This window comes from Pongo abelii, chromosome 5, assembly GCF_028885655.2.
Source record: "Pongo abelii isolate AG06213 chromosome 5, NHGRI_mPonAbe1-v2.0_pri, whole genome shotgun sequence".
Taxonomy (NCBI): domain Eukaryota; kingdom Metazoa; phylum Chordata; class Mammalia; order Primates; family Hominidae; genus Pongo; species Pongo abelii.
The window spans coordinates 111,397,326-111,422,750 of record NC_071990.2 but is presented as its reverse complement, the minus strand read 5'-3'; the positions used below and the strand labels follow the sequence as shown (position 1 = coordinate 111,422,750).

General features: G+C 38.9%; 1 protein-coding gene across 6 annotated transcripts in view; it reads left to right on the top strand.

The window, feature by feature from the left end:
- The window catches only part of METTL24 (methyltransferase like 24), a 133,661-nt gene that overhangs the window by 41,129 nt on the left and 67,107 nt on the right, over positions 1-25,425 (top strand). For all 6 annotated transcript variants that reach the window (XM_063724951.1, XM_063724950.1, XM_063724949.1 and 3 more), the window contains exons 3-4: positions 1,965-2,104; positions 18,672-18,900. In XM_063724951.1, coding sequence (XP_063581021.1) covers positions 1,965-2,104; positions 18,672-18,900 — 369 coding nt within the window. The remainder of the gene's footprint in view (positions 1-1,964; positions 2,105-18,671; positions 18,901-25,425) is intronic.

Here is a 25,425-nt window from a genome sequence, read left to right as displayed (position 1 = left end):
CTGTCCACTAGCAGAACAGGGTCCAATGAACACACTGAGTTCTAACTAACTAGATTAGCAACTTCTCTTCCCTTAGGTGAGTGGGTGGAGAATAGGAGGTGGCCAGGCAGAGACATAATTTCCATTTATCTGTGGGAGAAGAGTAGGAGATGAATTATCAAATTAACATGTGGACGCACCCAGTTAATAAATGTATTCTGTAGCTGTTGCTTGAGAAAAGATTCAATTCCATTTTCTCTGATTATTTTGTCCTTTAAACAGTTGTTGGAGATAGAGAAGTAGAAAAATAGTGGATTCAAGGAAAAGATATATAGGGGTTTCACTTTTTCAGTTTTCCTCTGAGATGTCCAAATCCTAGCAGAAGACTTACATTCACTGATAAATAGTGCAGGATGATTTTGCCAGGTCAGCCGGAGGGGATAGCAAGAGTAATGCAGATGCCGTGTTAGTCGAATAGGCTCCACCTAATATGCTCTTCTTAAATTAAAATTTCGGAAAATCAGTTAAAGGATTAGGCAAGCCTAGAGTATGTTTTTTTTTCCTTTTCTTTCTTTTATTTTTTATTTTTTAATTTTTTTTGAGACAGGGTCTGGTCTTGCTCTGTTGCCCAGGCTGGAGTGCAGAGGCACAGTCATGGCTCATTGCAGCTTCAACCTGAATAGCTGGGACTACAGGCGCATACCACCATGCTCGGCTAATGTTTGTATTTTTTGTATAGATGAAGTTTTGCCATGTTGCCCAGACTGGTCTCGAGCCCCTGGGCTCAAGCGATCCTCCTGCCTCGGCCTCCCAAAGTGTTGGGATTATAGGCATGAGCCACCATGCCCGGCCCTAGAATATCTTCTTAGGAAGAAAATTGCTTGCTGTTAATGTTTTCCAATGGATGAAAGCAATGAATTTCAAAACATTCTTTGCATCTGGAGTGGTCTGTAGTCTATGCTGTGACAGCAAAAGCTGCTGCATTCATGGAGCATCATGATGACTATGAGAGTTTTAAGGGATTGGGGGAAAATACTGTTGCTCAGTAAGGTAAATATCTTGGCCACAGAACTTATTTTCCTTATTTTCTTTGGTTTCAACAGCCTCAGCTGTGCGAAATGTACTAGCCTCAAACACAAGTCAGAATCCCTTATGAAGTATATTTGTTTTGTGTGCAGTTGAAATTAGAGACTTGCTTCTGCTTGACTTACACACACATTCCCTTTGGTTTTCTTATCTAATTTTGATGGATGAGTTAAGAAAAGTGCTTCTGTTAGCTCAGGAAGAGCCTCCTGCCTGGGGCTGTTGCCCTTCTCCTCCAGGAGGAAGCACATTAGAGCAGTGTATCACAAAGAACACTGCCTTATCAGCAGGGACTGCCTATTAATTTCACTTGACCCATGATCAGCTGTTTACCTTGGATAACACCTGCCATCTTTCTGGACCTTAGTGGCCCCACCTTATCTGCCTGAAATAAGGGATAGCTAATCTTGGGAGTATGCTTCTGAGATCTATGCCTATGATTGTGCCTCACATCTTATAGTAGGGACTCTAGGGATAACGAAGACGTCTATGCATGGTGAGCACTGTTCTCTGTGTCTGGAATGCCCTTCTTGGTCCAAGCCTCTCGGTTCATCCTCTAGGACTAGCACCCCTCTACAAAGCCTTCCTGACACCGCCGCTCCTCCCACCTTTTGCTCCTGATGTGTTCTCTCCTGCACACGCTGTACACATGGCTACAGCAGCTCTTAACCTCTCTCCAAACCTGCATATAGTCTCCATGAGATTACTTATTATCTGGTAATTGAAATTCCTCCAAACACTTTATAGCAGTCTTGTGGTTCCTTGGGGAGGGGAGTAGTTAGCAGTGGAAGAGATTATAACTTTCCCATTATGGTTTTCAGGGATGGGGAAGCAGTAAGTCCCTACCTGCTATTTATCATCCAACATTTCAAATTATTCACATTGATTTCCAATCTTTACAGATTGCATGCAATCACATGAATACAGACAGCCTGGCTACTGACTCTAGTCCTACACACAAGCCCTGGTCAGTGTGTCTTGACGACAGGTTCAATTTAGCTCATCAAGTCCGCAACAAGCAGTGCCGCCTCTACTCCTTAGGGTGAGTACATTTTTTTACAGCAAAAGAAAACACAAACACTGCTTCAGGCAGCTCAGACCTTTTCAGCAATACAAAGTTAGAAATGGTTGCAGTGTATAACAGGTGCCATGCTTTGCCTCCTGTCATCATTTCAGACTGATCTGGCTGTTGTGTAACTGGAGGCATGTACAGATCACCGAGGTCTCCTTGGTCAGAGGCACTTCCCCTCCCATTCTTCTGGTAGCAAGTTGGAAGCCCCCATTCTCATCATGCGGATAATCCTCTTGGTGAAACCAGTGATTTCCAGCTAGACTAAGAGCATCCTTTGTATAAAGACAGAAGAATATTACTGTGTGCAGCAAAAAAAAAAAGTTAGATTTTTTTTTTTTTCCTTGAAAGGTGATCTCACTCTGTCGCCCAGGCTGGAGTGCAGTGGCATGATCACGGCTCACTGCAACCCCTGCCTCCCAGACTCAAGTGATCCTCCCACCGCAGCCTCCCAAGTAGCTGGGACCACAGGCATGCACCCACCACACCCAGCTAATTTTTTGTATTTTTGGTAGAGACAGGGTTTTGCCATGTTGCCCAGGTTGGTCTTGGACTCCTGAGCTCAAGCAATCCACCTGCCTCGGCCTCCCAAAGTGGTGGGATTACAGGTGTGAGCCACTGCACCCAGCCATATGTTAGAAATGTTATGTACAGTTATGGTGTATAACCCAAAACAAATAATGGCTATTGTTAGATTTGTATGTTTTATACCAATGATAAATCTATATCTAGTTACATTTTTAAAAAGGAAAAGAAGGGAACTCTTATTAAAAAAACTATGTCATTTTGTCAAAACTGTTTGAGAAAAATTGATATCCAGTTATTCAGGTTGAAAATGACCTAGATGTACAAATGGATTAAGTGAGATTTTTGTAAAAGGATGGCTACAAAGTAATGGGACTATTTCACCAAATATACCAGTACTTACATAAAAACAGTTCTGAACTTACAAATGATATATGGCTTAAAAAAAAGAAGACAGGAGGAAATTATTTTTGTTTGGAACATCCTGTTCCATAGACTCTTTGTAAGGGCAATGTAGATTCTCAGGCTAGACCACTGAAGTCTTTTTACAAACAGCGCTGGGGACCCTAATGTGACATTGATCGTTTCCATATCACATACTTCCTCCTCACCTGTAGGTTTCATCACCTCTGGAGTCTACATTCAGGCCCAGGTACAACCACCAGCCAGAATCTTAGGTGGTCAGGGTTAGGGGCAGACATCTGGGTGATGTGGAGACCTACCCAAAGACTCCAATGTAGAGAGGATCATCATCACTGTCAAACTATAACAAACAAGAATTACCAGTCATTGTGGATTTTATTCTTTAAAAAAACAAAATAAGAGTTTAAAGATAGGAAACATTCTCATATGGGTTAAATGAAGAGCAATGGTGTATATTGGTGGAGCCTGGCACATACTAGGCACACAATACATACTTGCCATGTAGAAGATCGCTTGAGAGGAGAGACTAGGGAGGGAAGCTGGTTACGCTGCGATGAAAGTGTGGAGGCTGTGGATTAGAACAATTGATTAGAACAGAGCTCTCTTTCTGGAAGCCCACCAGCTATGCTTCAAGATTGGAGGGAGGATGGGAAGTTGTGAGAGCAGAATTTATTTTATGTCACATTAAAAATGTCTGAAAGTGGGTCATAAAAAATTGCATAGTACCACGTGCTAGTTGGTCCTATTTTCTTGCTCCAAATTGCCTCTATATTTTACTTAATATTTTACACCCTGGGATAATTTCATTTAAAGGATATAACTGAGTAAAATAAAACTTAAAAAGGTGTTTTGGGGGAAAGTTTCCAAATTCCTTTTTGCTTTCCTTATACTTCAGAGCTGTTGGATAAGATAGCTCTGCAGTAAGAGTTCAGATTATTACATGTAAAAAGGTAGTTTCCTATTTTAAAATATTTTTATTGACACACAATATTTGTACAAATTAATCGGGTACATGTGATATTTTGTTACATGCGTTGCATGCGTAGTAATCAAGTCAGGTCATTTAGAGTATCCATCACCTCCAGCATTGATCATGTCTATGTGTTGGGAGCATTTCCAGTCCTCTCTTCTAGCTATTTTGAAATATAAAATTTATGGTTGTTAACTGTAGTCACCCTACTCTGCTTTCGAATATTAGAACTTATTCCTTCTGAGGGAGGAAAATAGGCTCTGGAGGCAGGGAACATAAGGCCAATTCACACTTCAGCTATGACAGGGAATTTCCTCTCCATAGGGCATATGCCCAGTAAATGACTTTGTAACTTTACTTCATCCTCTTCATTTACATAGGGTGTACACCAAGTAACCAATGTAAACCTCTAGAGGGAATTTAAACCCTCAAAAATTCTGTAACAGGGCCCTTGAACCCCTATGCTCTGGCCTGTTCCCACACTGTGGAGTGTAATTTCATTTTCAAAAAATCTCTGCTTTTGTTACTTCATTCTTTCCTTGCTTTGTTTGTGCATTTTGTCCAATTCTTTGTTAAAGATGCCAAGAACCTGGACACCCCTGCACCAGTAACACTTTTATCTAACTGTATGTTTGTACCCGTTAAACAACCTCTCTTCACTTCCCCTCAAACACCCTTCCCAGCCTCTGATAACCATCATTCTACTCTCTCTATCTCCATGAGATCAACTTTTTAGCTCCAGCATATGAGTGAGAAGATGCAATATTTGTCTTTCTGTGTCTGATTTGTTTCATTTAACATACTGACCTCCAGTTCCAAACATGTTGCTGCAAATGACAGGATTTTATTCTTTTTTTATGGCCAAATAGTATTCCATTGTGTATATACGCCACATTTTCTTTATTTATTTATTACTAATGGACACTTAGCTTGACTCCATGTCTTTGTTATTGTGAATAGTGCTGCAATAAACATGGGGATGCAGGCATCCCTTTGATATACTGCTTTCCCTTCCTTTGGATATATACCCAGAAGTAGGATTGCTGGATTGTATGATAGTCCTATTTTTAGTCTTTTGAGAAATCTCCATACTGTTTTCCATAATGGCTATACTAATTTACATCCCCATAACCAGTGTGTAAAAGTTCCCTTTTCTCCAAATCCTTGCCAGTATCTGTTATTTTTTGTCTTTTTAATAATAGCCATTCTAACTGGGATAAGATAAGATCTCATTTTGGTTTTGATGTACATTTTCCTGATGATTAGTGAGGCTGAGCAGTTTTTCATATATTTATTCAAAAGTAAAATAGACAAATGGGACTGTATTAAACCAAAAAGCTTCTGCACAGCAAAAGAAACAATCAACAGAGTGAAGAGACAACCTGTTGAATGGGAGAAAATATTTGCAAACTATTTATCCATCAAGTGACTAATATCCAGAATATACAAGGAACTCAAACAACTCAATTGCAAAACACACAAAAAAATAATTCCATGAAAAAGTGGGCAAAGGACAGGAATAGACATCTCTCAAAAGAAGTTTCTTATTTTCATTTAAATGTTTACCATTGAAAATTAACTTTGGAGCCGGGCGCAGTGGCTCATGCCTGCAATCCCAGCACTTTTTGAGGCTGAGGTGGGCAGATCACTTGAGGTCAGGAGTTCGAGACCAGCCTGGCCAACATGGTGAAACTCTGTTTCTACTAAAAATACAAAAATTAGCTGGGCATGGTGGTGCATGCCTCTTGTTCCAGCTACTCATGAGGCTGAGGCTGGAGAATCACTTGAACCCAGGAGGCAGAGGTTGCAGTGAGCCGAGATTGTGCCACTACACTCCAGCCTGGGTGACAGAGCAAGACTCCGTCTCAAAAAAAAAAAAAAAAAAAAAAAAAGAAAAGAAAATCAACTTTGTAAAGAGCATCTGAATTCCACTGGGAAAAGCAATGAATAGATTACAAGGGCCAATATTTGACTAAATACATGAAAGCACTTAACTGAAAACCGAAACTAAAGAAAATATTTCTGATGCCTAAAAAAAGATGCTTTGGGTTGTGGGTAATTATGTTGATTGCACTTACTAAGGCTCCAGGACCCAGACAAGTATGCCCCTGTTCAGGTGAATTGCTTGCCTGGGGCACAAGTAGATAGCTGGCTGACAACACCTCAACTGATACTGAGGGAAGAGTGAGACCCAGACCAGAATTGGTGGTCCCGAAATTAGGAGTGAGAACAGGGAAGGTGGCCCCGGGTTCCCAGCACCAGGGAGTGTCAGAACAGTTTTGAGCTAGGTGGGGAGGGCAGGTAGTAAGTGAATTGTGTGGCCCTCCATACAGGCAGTATGTGCTCCTTGTCCCAGGGCCACAGCAGCAACAAGACCATGCCACTGCTATACCCAGTAATTCCCAGGCAAACTGAAGACAATGGATGCAGCTGCAGCTGGGAGTAACTTCCTGGCAGGAGGTAAAGGAGGGCTCCAAGGACACAGGGAGTCAGAAGACAGAGGCTGATGGCCCCACCTTCTAATCTGTCTCATCTCCTTTCCTCCACCCCTAAGAACTGAAGCAGATATCACCTCCATCTTCTCTTTGATGGCTGAAGTTTATTTACTAGGAGTCAAAGCTTTTTATTCTACAGTTAATGGAAAAGGCATTTGTCTGTGAGTGTGCACTCTGTGTCATGTTCAGTTGAAAATGAAAATTAGATCCTTTTCAGTTTTGAAATGAGGTAGACTAGACCAATTAAGATAGGAGAAGGCACTGAAAAGAAAGATACTGTAAACTAGTTCAACCATTATGGAAGTCGGTGTGGCGATTCCTCAGGGATCTAGAACTAGAAATTCCATTCGACCCAGCCATCCCATTACTGGGTATATACCCAAAGGACTATAAATCATGCTGCTATAAAGACACATGCACACGTATGTTTATTGCGGCATTATTCACAATAGCAAAGACTTGGAACCAACCCAAATGTCCAACAATGATAGACTGGATTAAGAAAATGTGGCACATATACACCATGGAATACTATGCAGCCATAAAAAATGATGAGTTCATGTCCTTTGTAGGGACATGGATGAAATTGGAAATCATCATTCTCAGTAAACTATCGCAAGAACAAAAAACCAAACACCGCATATTCTCACTCATAGGTGGAAATTGAACAATGAGAACACATGGACACAGGAAGGGGAACATCACACGCTGGGGACTGTTGTGGGGTGGGGGGAGGGGGGAGGGATAGCATTGGGAGATATACCTAATGCTAGATGACGAGTTAGTGGGTGCAGCGCACCAGCATGGCACATGTATACATATATAACTAACCTGCACATTGCGCACATGTACCCTAAAACCTAAAGTATAATAATAATAAATAAATAAATAAATAAAATAAAAAAGAAGAGAAAAAGAAAAGAAAGATACATATTATGGAGAAAGGGATAGAGAAGAGAAAAAAAGGAGAGGCTGTGGGTTCAGATGACAATGTCATCTACATAATAACTTCAGACAGGGCCTGGCCTGTAAGTCTTCTCATGTCTGGAGTGGGGAAGGGTGATGGTGGGGCAGTGGAGGGGAGGGTGAGGATGAGAGCCGTAGATAAAGTGAAAGGGGAAAATCACCTTTTCTCCTTTTTATGCCAAAGATTGTATTTTAGGGGTAGGCGTGGGCACGAGAGGAAAGATTTGAAAAGGGCTAATACATAGGTACGTATTTTTTGTCTCTTTTTTAGTTTTGTAGTAGGTTGTGCCTTTTAGTTTCAAGACATAAATTCTCAGTCTAAGATAGTAGATGATTTCATAAGTGACACTTGGTTAGATAGCAAGAGCCCATATTTTATACAGAAAATCTGGGACCTTTGGTTACCATGAGCATTTCCAGAAGAATGAAAGAGCCAAATATTTTCATCTTATAATAGTTTAACACAGCAGGAAGAGTGTTTGTCTAGTGTATGTGAAAACCATGGACCTCAAGCTTCCTTTTTGGGCATTTTTCCCCAAATTACCCTTTCCATGAAAATTTAAAACCATAGATGTACTGTACATCTATTTATGTAATATGTGCATATCTGTGCTTCATACATAAAAAGAGGAAAGGGTTTTTTTTTTTTGCCCCTAAGAATACATTTTACCCCTTTGGGAGTGATATTGTCTGATAAGGTTTGGCTGTGTCCCCACACAAATCTCATCTTATAGCTCCTATAATTCCCACATGTTGTGGGAGGGACCTGGTTTGAGATAATTGAATCATGGGCACAGGTCTTTCCCATGCTGTTCTCGTGACAGTGAATAAGAGATCTGATGGTTTTAAATACAGGAGTTTCCCTGCACAACCTTTTTTTGCCTGCTGCCATCCATGTAAGACATGACTTGCTCCTCCTTGCCTTCTGCCATGATTCTGAGGCCTCCCCAGACACGTGCAACTGTGATACAATTAAACCTCTTTCTTTTATAAATTGTCCAGTCTTGGGTATGTCTTTATCAGTAGCATGAAAACAAACTAATACATCGTCCCTGTTGAGGATATGTTTTAGATGAAATGTGGCATTGCATGTAAGTTTATTTAGTAAAAAATAACAATTATAAAGTGTTTTTACGCCCTAGTGTGTCATTTATGCTTTAGGAAGCCTATTTCTCCCCCTCTAATAGTTGGCAGCTTGAAGATCTAGATGTTACTTGGCCAGATTCTGTGGTTCCTGCTAGGATGAAGAATGGAGGACTGAATCTCCTAGGGAAAACACTAATTGTCTTACCTCTTCTAACCCTCTGCCTTCAATGGGAGGGTTAAAAACTTTCCCTGTCTTTGCTCTGAGTTCATTTTATTTGTTTTTTTACGTTTTAAAAAATGCTTGTTAAGATATATTTCACATGCCATACAATTCATCCACTTAAAAGATACAGTTCTATGGCTCTTTTAGTCACTATAGTCGATTTTAGAACATTTTCATTACCCCAAAAAAGAAGACTCTGTACCCAGTAGCAGTCACTCTCAATTTACCTCCAACCCTCTTCCCTCCATCCCCAGTCCCCCATCCTTAGGCAATCACTATTTTACTTTCTGTTTGTGTAGATTCACCCATTCTGGACATTTCACATAAATAAAAGCATATAATATTGTGGCGTTTTGTGACTGGCTTGTTTCACTTAGCATAATATTTTCAAGGTTCAGCCACAATGCAGCATGTATCAGTACTTCATCCCTTTTTATGGCTGAATAATATTCCATTGTATGAATTTTGGTATGGTTATATCATGTTTTATTTATTCATTCATTGGTTGATACACATTTGGGTTGTTTCCACTTTTTGGTGTTTATGAATAATGTTACTATGAACATTCCTGTACAAGTTTTAATGTGGACATATGTTTTCATTTCTCTTGGCTATATACCATTTTGCATTCCCACCAGTAATCTATGAGGTTTCCAATTTCTCCATATCCTTGCCTACACTTATTATTATTGATCATTCTGATTACAGCCATCTTAGAGGATGTGAAGTGGTATCTCACTGTGGTTTTGATTTGCATTTCCCTACTGACTAATGATCTTGAGCATCTTTTCATGTGCTTATGTTCTGAGTTTTTTGTTCCTGGAGAACATCAAAGCTCACTCACTTTAATACTTTCAGGAATATTTTTAAAAGAATAATCAAGGGCCCGAAACAGTGCCACAACCCATCCCGTCTGCCCTTCAGCAGTGTTAAAGGGCATGGGACTGCGGTACCACTTGCAGCTTGTCCAAAGAATACCTTTATACAATTTGGGAAAGGGCACCCCTCCCTCAAGAACTTTTACTGCTAGAAAATCATTTTTATGGTGATTATGTTGGGAATGACATCTCCCAGAATTGTTCAGTGCACAATCCACACAACTGCCTGCAGGGATCCTAGTTGTTTTTCTCTAAGACATCAGAGAAAGAGGATCAAGATGGCTCCACTATTATTCTATTACCTTTGAAAATTTAGCCCTATAAATCTCCTCCTTCCTATTTCTTCAACAGCTCTCAGATTTAATGGTCCTTCTATGTTGAAAAGTTTGTAGTTACTTCTAACCCCAGCATTAATATATGCAGAACAATATTGTCAGGATGAATTACATAATTTTGTTTCTTCTTCATAGAGAGGGAGAGGTTGCTGTCTTAATTCAAAGGTATATAGCTTTGAATATACATGTTAACTGCTTAATTATTTCAGAAAAGGGTTGTAGCAGGAACTAGTCATTGTCCCTCAATATTTATTCTCCCCTTCTTTTTTTGGTAACAGAACTCCTGAGATTAGCAGGGCGCATGGCCACCTTTCTGATGGCTGTATTTCCTAGCCTTCCATGTAGCTATAAATGGCCATATGAATATCTTTAAGCAGTGAGCTACAAATGGAAGTGATGTGTGCAACTTCCCCAAGAAGACAGGATGAGACTATCACTTCCCCTTTTACCCTTTCCTCATGGCCAAGATACAGACAGGTTGGCAAAAAATGGACTAGTTGTCTAAGACCTTGAGATGGAAGCCATATGATCTATACTTCTTGCCTCATTAAATAAATATTAAATAAAATATTTCTGTCAAGCAAAATTTTCTATAATGTATTCTCCTTCTAGTTAAATAACAGCAGAACATGATTTCCTTATAGAATAAATACATTTTTGCTATAAATAATGGTTGTCTTTTTATTATAATTATTCGTTCAAAAATCTTTCTTCATTACTACTTTGTGAACCTCTTCAGATCAAGGACCATGTTTAATTTATCCATTTGTCCCTGGTGTCCAGTGTAGTGCCTTGCACATGTAAAATGCTCTATAAATATTTGTTTATGAACATGAATAAGTCAGTAAAATATAGCTTACCACAGGCAACATTTGGATACTGAATATTGTACTGTGTGTTCTGAGAATTCCAGACCCTGCCTCATAGTTTTATTTCACTTAGGGCAGCATTTTGTAGGTCTGTCTGTCATCACTCATCTGTTCAGCACTGGGGACTTAGAAATGAGCAAGATTGACATAGCCCTTTTCCTCATGGAGCATTATTGTCTGGTAACTGACAGTTCCCTAGACCTGAGATCACAAATATTCCTTCCATGATCCTGTGTCCTGTGCTCATCAGCAACAAGGTGGCGTATAGAGAGCACGTGCTCTGGATCTACCTGGATTGGATTTGACGCCTGGTTTACCGCTTTGGGCCATGTTTTGTTAACACCTGTGCATATTACATTTACTCCTCCTCTTGCTTTTTACATGACCACAAACTTGACCAATTTCAACTATGCTTGAAGAAGTACCGTTTCAAATAAATGAAAGTAAGAATTTTATATATCAATTAAATGAATATAGTTTATTACATTCCAATGTGGTACATGTTTATATATTAAGATTATAGTAAAAGTATGACATAAATTAATCCAAAAAATTACAAATAGTTTTATGTTATCTAATGTATTATATAAAAGTTTCCCACTATTTAATGACTAACTTATATGTGTATGTGTGTGCTTATGATATTTATAATAGAGAAACACTTGTATATACATAGAAAATTTCTGGAAAGATATATAAAAAACTGCTAAACATGATCATCTCTGGAAATTAATGGCTGAAATTTCTAGTGGTAAAAAACTGTTTTCTTTTTTTTAGTTTATTTTATTTAAATAATATTTATTTATTTATTTATTTATTTATTTATACTTTAAGTTCTGGGACACATGTGCAGAACATACAGGTTTGTTACATAGGTATACATGTGCCATGTTGGTTTGCTGCACCCATCAACCCGTCATCTACATTAGATATTTCTCCTAATGCTATCCCTCCCCTTGCCCCCCAACCCCCGACAGGCCCCGGTGTGTGATGTTTCCCTCCCTGTGCCCATATGTTCTTGTTGTTCAGCTCCCACTTATGAGTGAGAACATGTGGTGTTCGGTTTTCTGTTCCTGTGTTAGTTTGCTCAGAATGATGGTTTCCAGCTTCATCCATGTCCCTGCAAAGGAAATGAACTCAACCTTTTTTATGACTGCATAGTATTCCATATTGGATATGTGCCAAATTTTCTTTATCCAGTCTAACATTGTGGGCATTTGGATTGGTTCCAAGTCTTTACTGTTGTGAATAGTGCTGCAAAAAACATATGTGTGCATGTGCCTTTATAGTAGAATGATTTATAATCCTTTGGGTATCTACCCAGTAATGGGATTGCTGGGTCAAATGGTATTTCTAGTTGTAGATCCTTGAGGAATCACCAAACTGTCTTCCACAATGGTTGAGCTAATTTACACTCCCACCAACAGTGTAAAAGCATTCCTATTTCACCACATCCTCTCCAGCATCTGTTGTTTCCTGACTTTTAAATGATCACCATTCTAACTGGCATGAGATGGCATCTCATTGTGGTTTTAATCTGCATTTCTCTAATGACCAGTGATGATGAGATTTTTTTCATGTTTGTTGGCCACATAAATATCTTCTTTTGAAAAGCGTCTGTTCATATCCTTTGCCCAATATTTGATGGAATTGTTTGTTTTTTTCTTGTAAATTTGTTTAAGTTCCATGTAGATTCTGGATATTAGCCCTTTGTCACATGGATAGATTGCAAATTTTTTTCCCATTCTGTAGGTTGCCTGTTCACTCTGATGATACTTTCTTTTGCTGTGCAGAAGCTCTTTAATTTAATTCGATCCTATTTGTCAATTTTGGCTTTTGTTGCCATTGCTTTTGGTGTTTTAGTGATGAAGTCTTTGCCCATATCCTGAATGGTATTACCTAGGTTTTCTTCTAGGGTTTTTATGGTTTTAGGTCTTACATTTAAATCTTTAATCCATCTTGAGTTAATTTTAATTAATGCTTCCTTTAGGAGCTCTTGTAAGGCAGGCCTGGTGGAGACAAAATACCTCAGCATTTCCTTGCCTGTAAAGGATTTTATTCTCCTTCACTTATGAAGGTTAGTTTGGCTGGACATGAAATTCTGGGTTAAAATTATTTTCTTTAAAAATGTTGAGTATTGGCCCCCACTCTCTTCTAGCTTGTAGGGTTTCTGCAGAGAAAGATCTGCTGTTAGTCTGATGGGCTTCCCTTTGTGGGTAACCTGACCTTTCTCTCTGGCTGCCCTTAACATTTTTTTCTTTTGTTTCAACCTTGGTGAATCTGATGATTATGTGTCTTGGTGTTGCTCTTCTCAAAGAGTATCTTTGTGGTGTTCTCTGTATTTTCTGAATTTGGATGTTAGCCTGTCTTGCTATGTTGGGGAAGTTCTCCTGGATAATATCCTGAAGTGTGTTCCATTCTCCCCATCACTTTCAGGTACACCAATCAAATGCAGGTTTGGTCTTTTCACATAGTCCCATATTTCTTGGAGGCTTTGTTCGTTCCTTTTCATTCTTTTTTCTCTAATCTTGTCTTCACACTTTATTTCATTAAGTCGATCTTCAATCTCTGATATCCTTTCTTCCACTTGATTGATTCAGCTATTGATATTTGTGTATGGTTCATGAAGTTCTCGTGCTGTGTTTTTCAGCTCCATCAGGTCATTCATGTTCTTCTCTAAACTAGTTATTTTAGTTAGCAATTCTTCTAACCTTTTATCAAGGTTCTTAGCTTCCTTGCATTGGGTTAGAACATGCTCCTTTAGCTCAGAGGAGTTTGTTATTACTCACCTTCTGAAGCCTACTTCTGTCAATTTGTCAAATTCATTCTCCATCCAGTTTTGTTTCCTTGCTGGCAAGGAGTTGTGATCCTTTGGAGGAGAAGAGGTGTTCTGGTTTTTGGAATTTTCAGCCTTTTTGCGCTGGTTTTTCCTCATCTTCATGGATTTATCTACCTTTGGTCTTTGCCGTTTGTGGCCTTCAGATGGAGTTTTTGCCTGGTCTTCCTTTTTGTTGATGTTGATTCTATTGCTTTCTGTTTGTTAGTTTTTTTCTAACAGTCAGGCCCCTCTTCTGCAGGTCTGCTGGAGTTTGCTGGGGGTCCACTCCAGACCCTGTTTGCCTGGGTATCACCAGCGAAGGTTGCAGAACAGCAAAGATTGCTGCCTGCTCCTTCCTCTAGAAGCTTTGTCCTAGAGGGGCACCTGCCAGATGCCAGCTGGAGCTCTCCTGTATGAGGTGTCTGTCAACCCCTGCTGGGAGGTGTCTCCCCATCAGGAGGCATGGGGGTCAGGTACCCACTTGCAGAGGCAATCTGTACCTTAGCAGAGCTCGAGTGTTGTGCTGGGAGATCCACTGCTGTCTTCAGAGCCAGCAGGCAGGAATGTTTAGGTCTGCTGAAGCTGCACCCACAGCCACCCCTTCCCCCAGGTGCTCTGACCCAGGGAGATGGAAGTTTTATCTATAAGCCCCTGAGTGGGGTTGCTGCATTTCTTTCAGAGATGCCCTGTCCAGAGAGGAGGAATCTAGAGAGGCAGTCTGGCTACAGCAGCTTTGAGGCACCGTGGTGGGCTCTGCCCAGTCCAAACTTCCCAGAGGCTTTGTTTACACTGTGAGGGGAAAACCGCCTACTTAAGCCTCAGTAATGGCGGACTCCCCTCCCCCCACCAAGCTCAAGTGTCCCAGGTCAACTTCAGACTGCTGTGCTAGCAGTGAGAATTTCAAGCCAGTGGATCTTAGCTTGCTGGGCTCCTTGGGGGTGGGATCCGCTGAGCAAGACCACTTGTCTCCCTGGCTTCAGCCCCTTTTCCAGGGGAGTGAACGGTTCTCTCTCGCTGGTGTTTCAGGCACCACTGGGGTATGAAAAAAAAAAAACTCCTGCAGCTAGCTCAGTGTCTGCCCAAATGGCTGCCCAGTTTTGTGCTTGAAACCCAGGACCCTGATGGCGTAGGCACCCGAGGGAATCTCCTGGTCTGTGGGTTATGAAGACCATGGGAAAAGCATAGTATCTGGGCTGGAATGCACCATCCCTCATGGCAGGGTCCCTCATGGCTTCCCTTGACTAGGGGAGGGAGCTCTTCAACCCCCTGTGCTTCCTGGGTGAGGCAACACCCCACCCTGCTTCTGCTCGCCCTCTGTGGGATGCACCCACTGTCTAACCAGTCCCAATGAGATGAGCTGGGTACCTCAGTTGGACATGCAGAAATTGCCCAACTTCTGCATTGGTCTTGCTGGGAGCTGCAGACCAGAGCTGTTTCTATTCAGCCGTATCTTGCCAGAAACTCTTTTCAGTTTACATACTTCTTACAACTTGAGTATTTCTATGTGTATTTGTTTAATTATAAGCAACTAGTTTAAATAGAAAACATATCAATATATAATAAAGTGTCTTAACAAACAGTTACAGAATTGTCTGTGGCTAATTTAATTACCTTTTTTGAGGTATATATGTGTATATATATACCCATAAGTATATATATACACCTCAATATTGCTTCTTGAAAACAACATTCTAACAATTCAGAGGAAGAAATTATTCACATATTTCACTCTAGATTTGTATACAAATTATATGTAATGAGTACTTTTTTTGACATAACGTTGTCTTTTTTTTTGATGGAGTCTCGCTCTGTCACCCAGGCTGGAGTGCAGTGGCACAATCTCGGCTCACTGCAAGCTCTGTCTCCTGGGTTCATGCCATTCTCCTGCCTCAGCTTCCTGAGTAGCTAGGACTACAGGCGCCCACCACCACACCTGGCTAATTTTTTTGTATTTTTTTAGTAGAGACGTGGTTTCACTGTGTTAGCCGGGATAGTCTCGATCTCCTGACCTCGTGATCTGCCCACCTCGGCCTCCTAAAGTGCTGGGATTACAGGTGTGAGCCACCGCACCCGGCCATAACCTTCTCTTAATGAAAATATAAAATTGCCCTTTTCTGCTGGTGACTTACAATAACACTGCTTTGTTCATCTAAGTTCTGACAAATTTCATTAAGTGAAAATTCCTTTTGGATAGGTGAGTTCTACAATATTCTGATCTATATAAAAACAAATCTATCTACTAAAAAAGTGCTTTGTAATTTCAACTGCAACTCTTGAATTTATATTTAATGCCAGGTATATCAGTTAGCTATTGGTTGTGTAATCACTCTAAAACTCAGTGGCTTATCAATCACCATTATTTACTGTTGCTTGTATGTCTTTACTGTTGCTTGTATGTCTGCAGGTCAGCTGGGCTTCAGTTGATCCAGGATGGGCTTAGCTGCGAGGCTTTCTTTACTTCAGGCTGAGATGGCTAAGGGAGGTTCTGTATTTTACAGAGGGCCGTGGACTGGCTGGAGTGCAAACTCTCGAGGGCACGTTTTTATCATGATGACAGTGTAAGAGAGAGAACAGAAGCAATCAAGGCCTAGAATCTGGACTGGCACACTCCCACTTCCTTCCATAAAGCAAGGCACATGGCCAAGCCAAAAAGTCAAGGGGCAGGGAAGGACTCTTTCTCATGATGAGCATGGAGTAGTGTGGATGGTGCAGGGTTAAAGGAGCAGAGTCAGCAAGTCAATCTGCCACACTAGATTAGATCATGGAAAACTGGGGGAAAACTAGGGTAGAGACTTCAGTGGTCTGAGCTGTGTGGATTCAATAGGTGGTAGAAAATAGGGAACAAGATCTGTTAGGTGGAAGAAATGGAAGTGCTTGTGAGAGGAGTGCTGAATTTTCTCTAGGCAAAAAGAGTTGAAAAAGCTATGGTTGGGAGACATCAGAGGGCTGACTTACCATGGGATGCAGTCGGAAAAAGAGCAGTGTAGTTGGGTGAAGGGTGAGGAAGAGGCAAATAAGACTATAATCACCCCTCAGCATCCATGGCGGTTGGTTGCAGGACCACTGCAAAGACCAAAATTTAGGATGCTCAAGTCCTGGATATAAAATGGTGTAGTATTTGTATATAACCTATGCACATCCTCCTGCATAATTTAAATCATTTCTAGATTACTTATAATACCTAATACAATGTAAATGCCATGTAATAGTGATTATACTGTATTGATTTTTATTTTTACTATTTTTAATGTTGTATTTTTTTTTATTTTTGTTTTTTCGAATATTTTCAATCTGTGGTTGGTTGAATTTGTGGATCAGATCTGTGGATACAGAGGGCTGCCTGTATTAAGAATGTCTAGGTGGGGTGTCACGGCTCATACCTGTAATCCCAGCACTTTGGGAGGCCGAGGAGGGTGGATCACCTGAAGTCAGGAGTTTGAGACCAGCCTGGGCAACATAGTGAAACCGCATCTCTACTAAAAATACAAAAGTTAGCCAGGCATGGTGGGGCACACCTGTAATCCCAGCTACTCAGGAGGCTGAGGCAGGAGAATTGCTTGAACCCCAGTGGCGGAGGTTGCAGTGAGCCGAGATCATGCCACTGTACTCTAGCGTGGGTGACAGAGCCAGACTCCATCTAAAAAAAAAAAAAAAAGCATGTCTAGGTGGATGATCTCTGAACTGAAGACTTATTTTAGTTAATTAAAATAAGGTAAATAATTATTATCCACTGAACTTATTTCCAGATTATGCAATAGTCAGTCATCCCTCTGTATGGGGTTGGCGGTTTGTTCTAGGCCACCCTCTCCCCACCAACGGATACCAAAATCCACGAACTATCAAGTCTGGCTGTGGAACTCACAGATACAAAACATTGGCCCTTCATATCAGTAGGCTCCTACATCCCATCAATGCTGTATTTCTGATCCATGTTGGTTGAATTTGCGGACGTGGAACCCACAGCTATGGAGGGCTGACTGTATTTATTGAAAAAAATCCACTTACAAAATACTTGTAGAATCTATGAGAATGAAGTGTTTCTGCACTGGGTTTAGGTTCGGCCAAGTAGTGTAGCTACTCTGTGGGATTTTGGGTTCCTAAATCACATATAAGTACAGTATTGGGGCAGACAAACCATAATCACCATTAAAAAAAATCATTCTCAGTTAATTTCATGCTTTTCATTAAAACTGGCACTTTAATCAAAGTGACAATCCTAGCACCATTAAATAGGGAATATTTCTGAGTCAATTCAATATTTGTAAGTTTATTATTTTCATATGATGTGCTACCTATTGAGTACTTAAGTACAATTAATTCATAATTTCTTCCCCTTTTGATGTGAATTTAGGTGAGGAAACCTTCTGCTTCTTGAGTTTTGGATGCAGTAGAATCACATACATTTACCTTTTTTCTTATTTGCACTATTTAAAAATGTATTACATTTCTAAGAAAACAGCTGTTGTCTTTAAGTCAAATTGCATACACAGCACTATGGCCATTAGAATGGAAACAAATTACCTCATTAGTAGAACACACCTCTCCTCAAGAGAACTAATCCTGGGGCTTATATTTGTGGACATATTCTGAGAAAATCTAAGACTACTGGATAGTCTTCTTTGTTTCATTGCTACTGTGATTTACTTCACTAAAAAAAAGCAATTTGATGATGTGCCTACATGTTTGAGTATGTGATTCTCTGGTCTTTGTCTAGCGGATAATTTATCTGCTAGACAGATTACCCTGGGGATAATTACCCTTCTATCCAGAAGCTTTGAGCAGTAATGCTTTTTTGTGAAATAAAGTTTATTGAATGTGTACATTAGCCATGAGTTAAAACAGGAGAAGGCTTGATATAACTAAGAACCTTGGCCTTGGAACTGTTATCTTGTCAGTCCAAACTTTGCTTCATTGCATTTTTTGTTGTTGATTTCCTTCCTCTTTCTTTATAGGCTAGGAAGTGATGATACCCATTTTGAGGTTAGCATGGCCAACAACGGATGTGAAGTGCATCGTTTTGATCCTAGTGTCAAGTCAGCTCACATTCTGGAGAGTCAGCACCTTTGGTATCACCGCTTGTCCATTGACTGGCGGGATCCCCATCCAGCTGTTGCTGCCCAAAAACCACACAGCAACACCAGAAAACTGGGAAGCATTTTGAATGAATTTGGACATCACAAGGTGAGGTTTTTCATTTGATTTTATACTTGAATAAAGTGAACAAACCCATCAGCTTTTTAAAATGCAAACCAAGAATAGCAACATTGACATTGGATAGCTGAAGGTCCAATTTTAATCTTACTAATCACCCAACATTATTTATAGAGTCAACTCTAGACATAAAGTGTTGGCGAGGATAGAGATATTTAAATTGATGTGAAGATTTTGGTTGCTGTTGAGTAATGTTAATGGTCTTGTCCAAGACTAGGCAAGAAGACTGAGAAACTTACTTCTGGCACAGGCTGAAGAATACCATTTTCATTTGGCAACTGACTTACACTTACCAGAAAGAGCAAACTACTTATGTTGACCTCAAATACAAGAAATAAGTCAGGGTTATGTTTACTAAGATATTACTTGTGTATCATATTTCTCACTGTTGTGACATGTTTCTCACTATTTTGAACCTCCAGGCTCTACACAGAAAATATATATAGCTTTGATTAAGATTTACTTTATAAAATTGAATGGACATTATGTACATTACAAATTATATAATTATATCAAAGGATGTCAAACCTCTGCAAACATTTTATTATGAATGGACAGCAAAAAAGAAACAATCTTTGAACTGTGTTCTTTGAAAGCAATTTTTAGTGTAGTATACCCGAGCTAACTGTATTCTGTAGGCAGATACTAGAGAATTTCTCCTGAGTGCAGTTGGCTTGTGTTTGATCTTCAGCCTTTCTTGGGTTTGGCTATTTTGGCCTGTGTTCCCAGCCAGAGATGCCATGTGATTTAGAACAGGTCAGAATGGGTGTTTCTATTTGAGAAACAGTGTGCATGAGACTCAATTTTAAACTTGAGTTGGCTTGTTGATTTTCAGTAAGTAGCTTTTCCCTGCATTGCTGTTCCTCCTCCTCCTCTTCCCCTCTTCCTCCCTTTTCTCTGCCTCCTTTCTTCATCTTCCTCTTCCTTGTCCCTCCTCCCCCTCTTCTTCCTCCTCCTCCTCCTCTTTCATCCTTTAAACAACCTTTAGATAGCCCATGCTTCTTCGAGAACAACTTCAAAGAATTTGCTGTTCTTTTAACATGCAATTAACTATTAATTTGTATTTTGCTTTGCCACCAAGGGTAACTGGTGGCATTTAATAGTCAGGAGACTTAGTGAGACACATATAGGATTTTTGGGTAAAATCTCAGAAGAGAACTCCTTTTACATGCTGTTAATGTTTTTCATATGTGTGGGAAGAAGCAGAAGCATTTTTCAGAACTTTATTTAGGGTTTTGTTTTTTTCTTTTTTGCCGCTTGTTACCTTTGTAGATCTGTTTTTTACAGCTGAAAATTACAGGCCTAATTCTCTAATATGTCAACTTTAGATTATTCAAAGAGCTAACTACTTATTCTTTGTGTTCAGTTAGGAGTCTTGCTGTTCCTCCTTTACGCTCTTTACATCCTAGCCCTCTGCAGCACCACTCTTCAAAGAAAAGACTGAGTAGGAGAAAAAGAGAAACTCAATGCCATTTTGCATATTTTTTTCCCCAATAATACTTTAGCAAAAGACTTGGTAAAGGTGAGGATAAAATAAGACTTTGAAAAAGTGATCTGCGGATATAATTTATCTAATTTTAGATAACAAGGTATGTACCTGAATTGTGTTTGTTTAGCTCCATGGGAGCTGCAGTGGGCCAACCTTTATGCTAAGGATAAAGCATGAGGCCTTTTGCAATGCTGCTCTTGAGATAGCAGAAATATTTACAATGATGCCTAGAAAGGAGAAATGCTTACGTTTCTAAGGTTACTTATTTTTTTAAAAAAATATTTACAATGAAAGTGATCTGGCACAGAATTGCCAGGAATGCATTTGCTCCTTTTTTTTTTAAATTCCTTGTTGAAGAATTTAAAAGATACTGATATTCTTCCATAGAGATTTTTTTTTGGTGAATGCTTTAAAACAAAAATAACAAAACTAAACCCATCAGCGAGTGATTGCTTTCCTTAGGAAAATGCTTCTAGGAGCTATGCGGGGCTAGATAAATGGAAACCTTTTTTGTGTCGTGTAGCAAGCACGATCTGTTTTCATTTTTCTGCATGTACAGACAGTGGTAAATAGGATGTGGCTGTGGCAGGGGAAGCAAATAGTAAAAAACACGCTAACAAATGTCAGCGTTTCTGCCTTCACACCTTCACTCATTTATTCTGAATGTGAGTGTAGAAACCAAAGCGTTTTTAGCTGTTTTATTTCAGAACTTTAAAATATCTCATATAGTTTTGTAGTAATTTCCCTATTACGCTGTTAGTTTTCCTATTCTGTATATCCATACCTAGATTCCAGCCACTCAAGTAAAAATATGGGCAAAAATGAAAGCAGTATTCTGAGATAGTGACAGAAAGATGCATATGGCTTTTGTACTGCTTTTGAAACTCTTTGGTAATTTTAACTTCAAACTATAAATCAAAAGCCTGTTCTACAGCATCAGGCTGGAGCAGCTGCATCAGCAAAACCATGTGGACCAGAAGCCCAGTCTGTCAGGGAATTATATCACTTGAATCCAGCATTATGTGAAATGATTAACTGTCTACTCTTTGCAGAAGTGCTTATTGTTAACTAAGCATACAGTTTTTTCAGAATGCAACTAAAAATGTTGAATCTGAAGTTTCTGCTCATATTAATCATAATGTATAGTTTTTTTCTAAAGTCTTTCTTACTTTAGACTTTGTTACATTCAGAGTATCCTCAATGATCTGAGCTAGTTAATGAGGAATTATAACTATTATTTTTGGTCTTAACCATGCTGCTGATAACTCTGAATAACAGAGCTGCCTGAGGGTTTCCCTATGTAAGCTCATTAATCTAGGTTTGAAGCATGGTCTTCTTATTGGCTTTTGGCATTGGGCGAGTCATTCAACCTCTCTGGCACTCAATTTGATTGTCAGTTAAATGAGGACAATGATACTTTTTAAATTGTGGGGTTTTTTTGAGAAGTAGATCTGAGAACATAGTGTGAAAGTCTCCAGCAGAATGCCTGGTGTGAATTAGTCACTCAATTGTTTTCAGTAAACTCCAAGGGTTTTTATTAACAATTTTAGTACATTTTATAGAAAACCAACCTTCCTTCCTTCCTTCCTTCCTTCCTTCCTTCCTTCCTTCCTTCCTTCCTTCCTTTCTTTTCTTTCCCAGGGAAGATAAATCAGACATTTCTCTGAAAGTTGCTAACCACCTAGTTCCACTCAAGAGTTTTTAATGAGAGCTTTGTGTGAAACTGAAAGGCAATTGGTCCTTCAGACTTGGTTGTAGAGAACTATTGTTTGCTGCCTCCAGGTGCTGAACAGCCTTGTGGGTGATTGTATAGAAAGTAAATACTATGCTGTATAGAAATTAAATAAACTGCTGAGAATTAATTGAGATTCATGCCACACAGAACAGATGTAGACCTTGGGGCTGGGGCCCTCTGGTCAGACACCCTGGGGGAGCTGGCCTCCCTGCCTGTCAGCTCAGGGAACTGTGTCTTCCTTCACCTGCCCTTGTCACCACCCAGGCTAAGGCTCAGTGTCCACTTGAACCCTCACAGGACTACCAGTTTCTGCCTCCCTTGGCTGGGAGCTCGCCATTGATTCCAGAACATCAGTTTTGTTGTGTGGTCACTATGATTACATTTGAGAGAATATGGGCTTTGAAATTAAATTACACAGCTGGGGCAACATAGCAAGATCCCATCTCTACAAAAGATTTAAAAAATTAGCTGGGCATAAGATTTAAAAAATTAGCTGGGCATGGTGGCATGTGCCTGTAGTCCCAGCTACTGGGGAGGCTGACATGGGAGGATTGATTGAGTCCAGGAGATGGAGGCTGCAGTGAGCCATGATTGCTCCACTGTACTCCGGCCTGGGTGACACAGCCACACCCCTCTCTCAAAAAAAAAAAAAAAAAAAAAAAAGAAAGAAAAAAAAAAGAAAAGCAATTAAAGACTCGCTTTTTGTTTTTCTCTTTACTTATCAAATTGGTAAATATAAACAAGATATTGATACTGCCCTGTATTGTAATGCTTGTTAGGAATAATACACTTTGCTGCTGGAAATGGAAAATAATATACTCTTTCAGGAAGAAAATTTGACCATGTGTATATGGTGTGTCAGTTTTTATTTCTAGAAATATTTTTTGCCTTAAATTTTGTTTTATCTGATGTTAGTTCTGCCATACTAGCTCTCCTTTGATAAGTATTTATGTGAAATAACATTCTAGATTCTTTTGTTTCCATTATTTTGATATAGTTTTAGTTTGTGTATGGCTTATAAGAGCAGTGTATTCAATATATGCCTGGATTGTATTTTTAAACCCAACCTGATAATGTCTTTAAATAGGTGTATTTAATGCTTTTATATTTATATTTATTGGGATTACTGGCATATTGGGACTAACTTCTACTCTTTTAAATTTGGCCTTTGGTTTTCTGCACTTTTCCCCTCTCTTCTTGCTAAAGCTTATATTTCTATTCTTCATGGTTACCTTTAGATTTAAAAAGCATATAATTAACTATAAAATTTTAATACATATGAAATTATTCAGTATTTCTATATTCCTTCTAAACATGATAAGGATCATAAAAAGTTAACTACCCATTGAACCTGGGTGCCCACATTATTATTATCTGGAGTTTTACATATTTTTATTTTCAAAAAATTTCAAATGCCGATTTTGCTGGAATATAATGAACCCTCACATATTTTTCACTGGGACTCACCATTTGTTAATATTTTGCCACATTTGCTTTCTCTCTCTCACTCTCTCTCACCATACGTTTATCTCTGCAACATAAAAAAAATAAAAAATGCAATAGAAAGCAATGGATGAGTACTTCCATAATAAATCTATCTGTATATGTGAGTTTAATCCACTTGTATGTATTGTTTTTGCTGATATATTTGAATTAATTGCTTCTTACTTTAGTGTATCTCAGTCCAAGAGCTGACATCATAATTAATGTGGAAACAGTGGAAATATCCTTATTAAAGTCGGGGAAAAATAAGGATTTTTATCATCACCATTAAAAAAAAAGATTAGAGCTCTTTAAAAGAAAAAACTTCACATTTTGAGATAGATTCACATGCACTTGTAAGAAATGATACAGAGATTCCAGATACAGAACATTTCTAGCACTACAAGGATCATGTTTCCCTTTTATAAACACACCTACCTTCTTCCCCTTACTTCCTTCCCTAACCCCTGGTAACCACTAATCTGTTTTCTATTTCTATAATTTTGTCATTTTTAAGAATGTTTATAAATGGAATCCTACAGTGTGTAATCACCATTGTTTTTTAATATAGTTCTTAAGATAACAGCTAATACAATAAGAAAAAAAATTTAGGAGTATAAATTAAGAAAGAGGTAAAAATTTTATTATTTGCAGATATTATTATTATTGAAGGACATATTATTTGAAGACAATATGATGGTATACTGGAAAACTCAAGACAATCTAATGAAAAACTATCAAACAATAAGAAAATTTAATGAGTTGTCTTGAGTACAGTATACAAAAAAATTTTAACTACACTTTTGTGAATAAAAACCAGTTAGAATATAAAAAGGAAGCAAAGTTTATTTACAAAAGCAACAAAAATAAAGCTAAAGATAAACTTAATGAGACATGTGCAAGGTCTACAAGAAGAAAACTTAGCCACTCAAAGACTTAAAGGAAAACTTTAACGAATTCAAAGGCATAGTACGTGCTTCGATGTAAATGCTCACCATCATAATGATTAACTCTTTCTTATGTTAATCTACTGATTTAACATGTTCCCAATAAAATTGCCAATAGGATTTTTTTTTCAGAACTAAAGAAGCTGATTCTAGAGTTCATATTGAATTAACAAGCAGAAATAACCAATCAAATTCTGATAAAGGAGTAATAAAGGTGGTTAACTAACCCTATGGGATAATAAAGCTTCTTATACAAGTATAATAATAAAAATGGTACTATTGCATGAACAGATAAACAGATTAATGGACAGATTTTAAAACTCCACAAATAAATCCACATACCTCCAGAGCTGATATATGATAAAGGCATTATCTCAAATCATAGAGAAAAGATGGATGTGTCAGTAAAATTATGGATTTTTTTTTGTTTTTTAATTTTAATTTTTTTTTAAGGGGCATGTCCTTTTATTTTATTTTTTTTCTTTTATTATTATTATTATTATTATTATACTTTAGGTTTTATGGTACATGTGCGCAATGTGCAGGTAAGTTACATATGTATACATGTGCCATGCTGGTGCGCTGCAGCCACCAACTCGTCATCTAGCATTAGGTATATCTCCCAATGCTATCCCTCCCCCCTCCCCCCACCCCACAACAGTCCCCAGAGTGTGATGTTCCCCTTCCTGTGTCCATGTGTTCTCATTGTTCAATTCCCACCTATGAGTGAGAATATGCGGTGTTTGGTTTTTTGTTCTTGCGATAGTTTACTGAGAATGATGATTTCCAATTTCATCCATGTCCCTACAAAGGACATGAACTTATCATTTTTTATGGCTGCA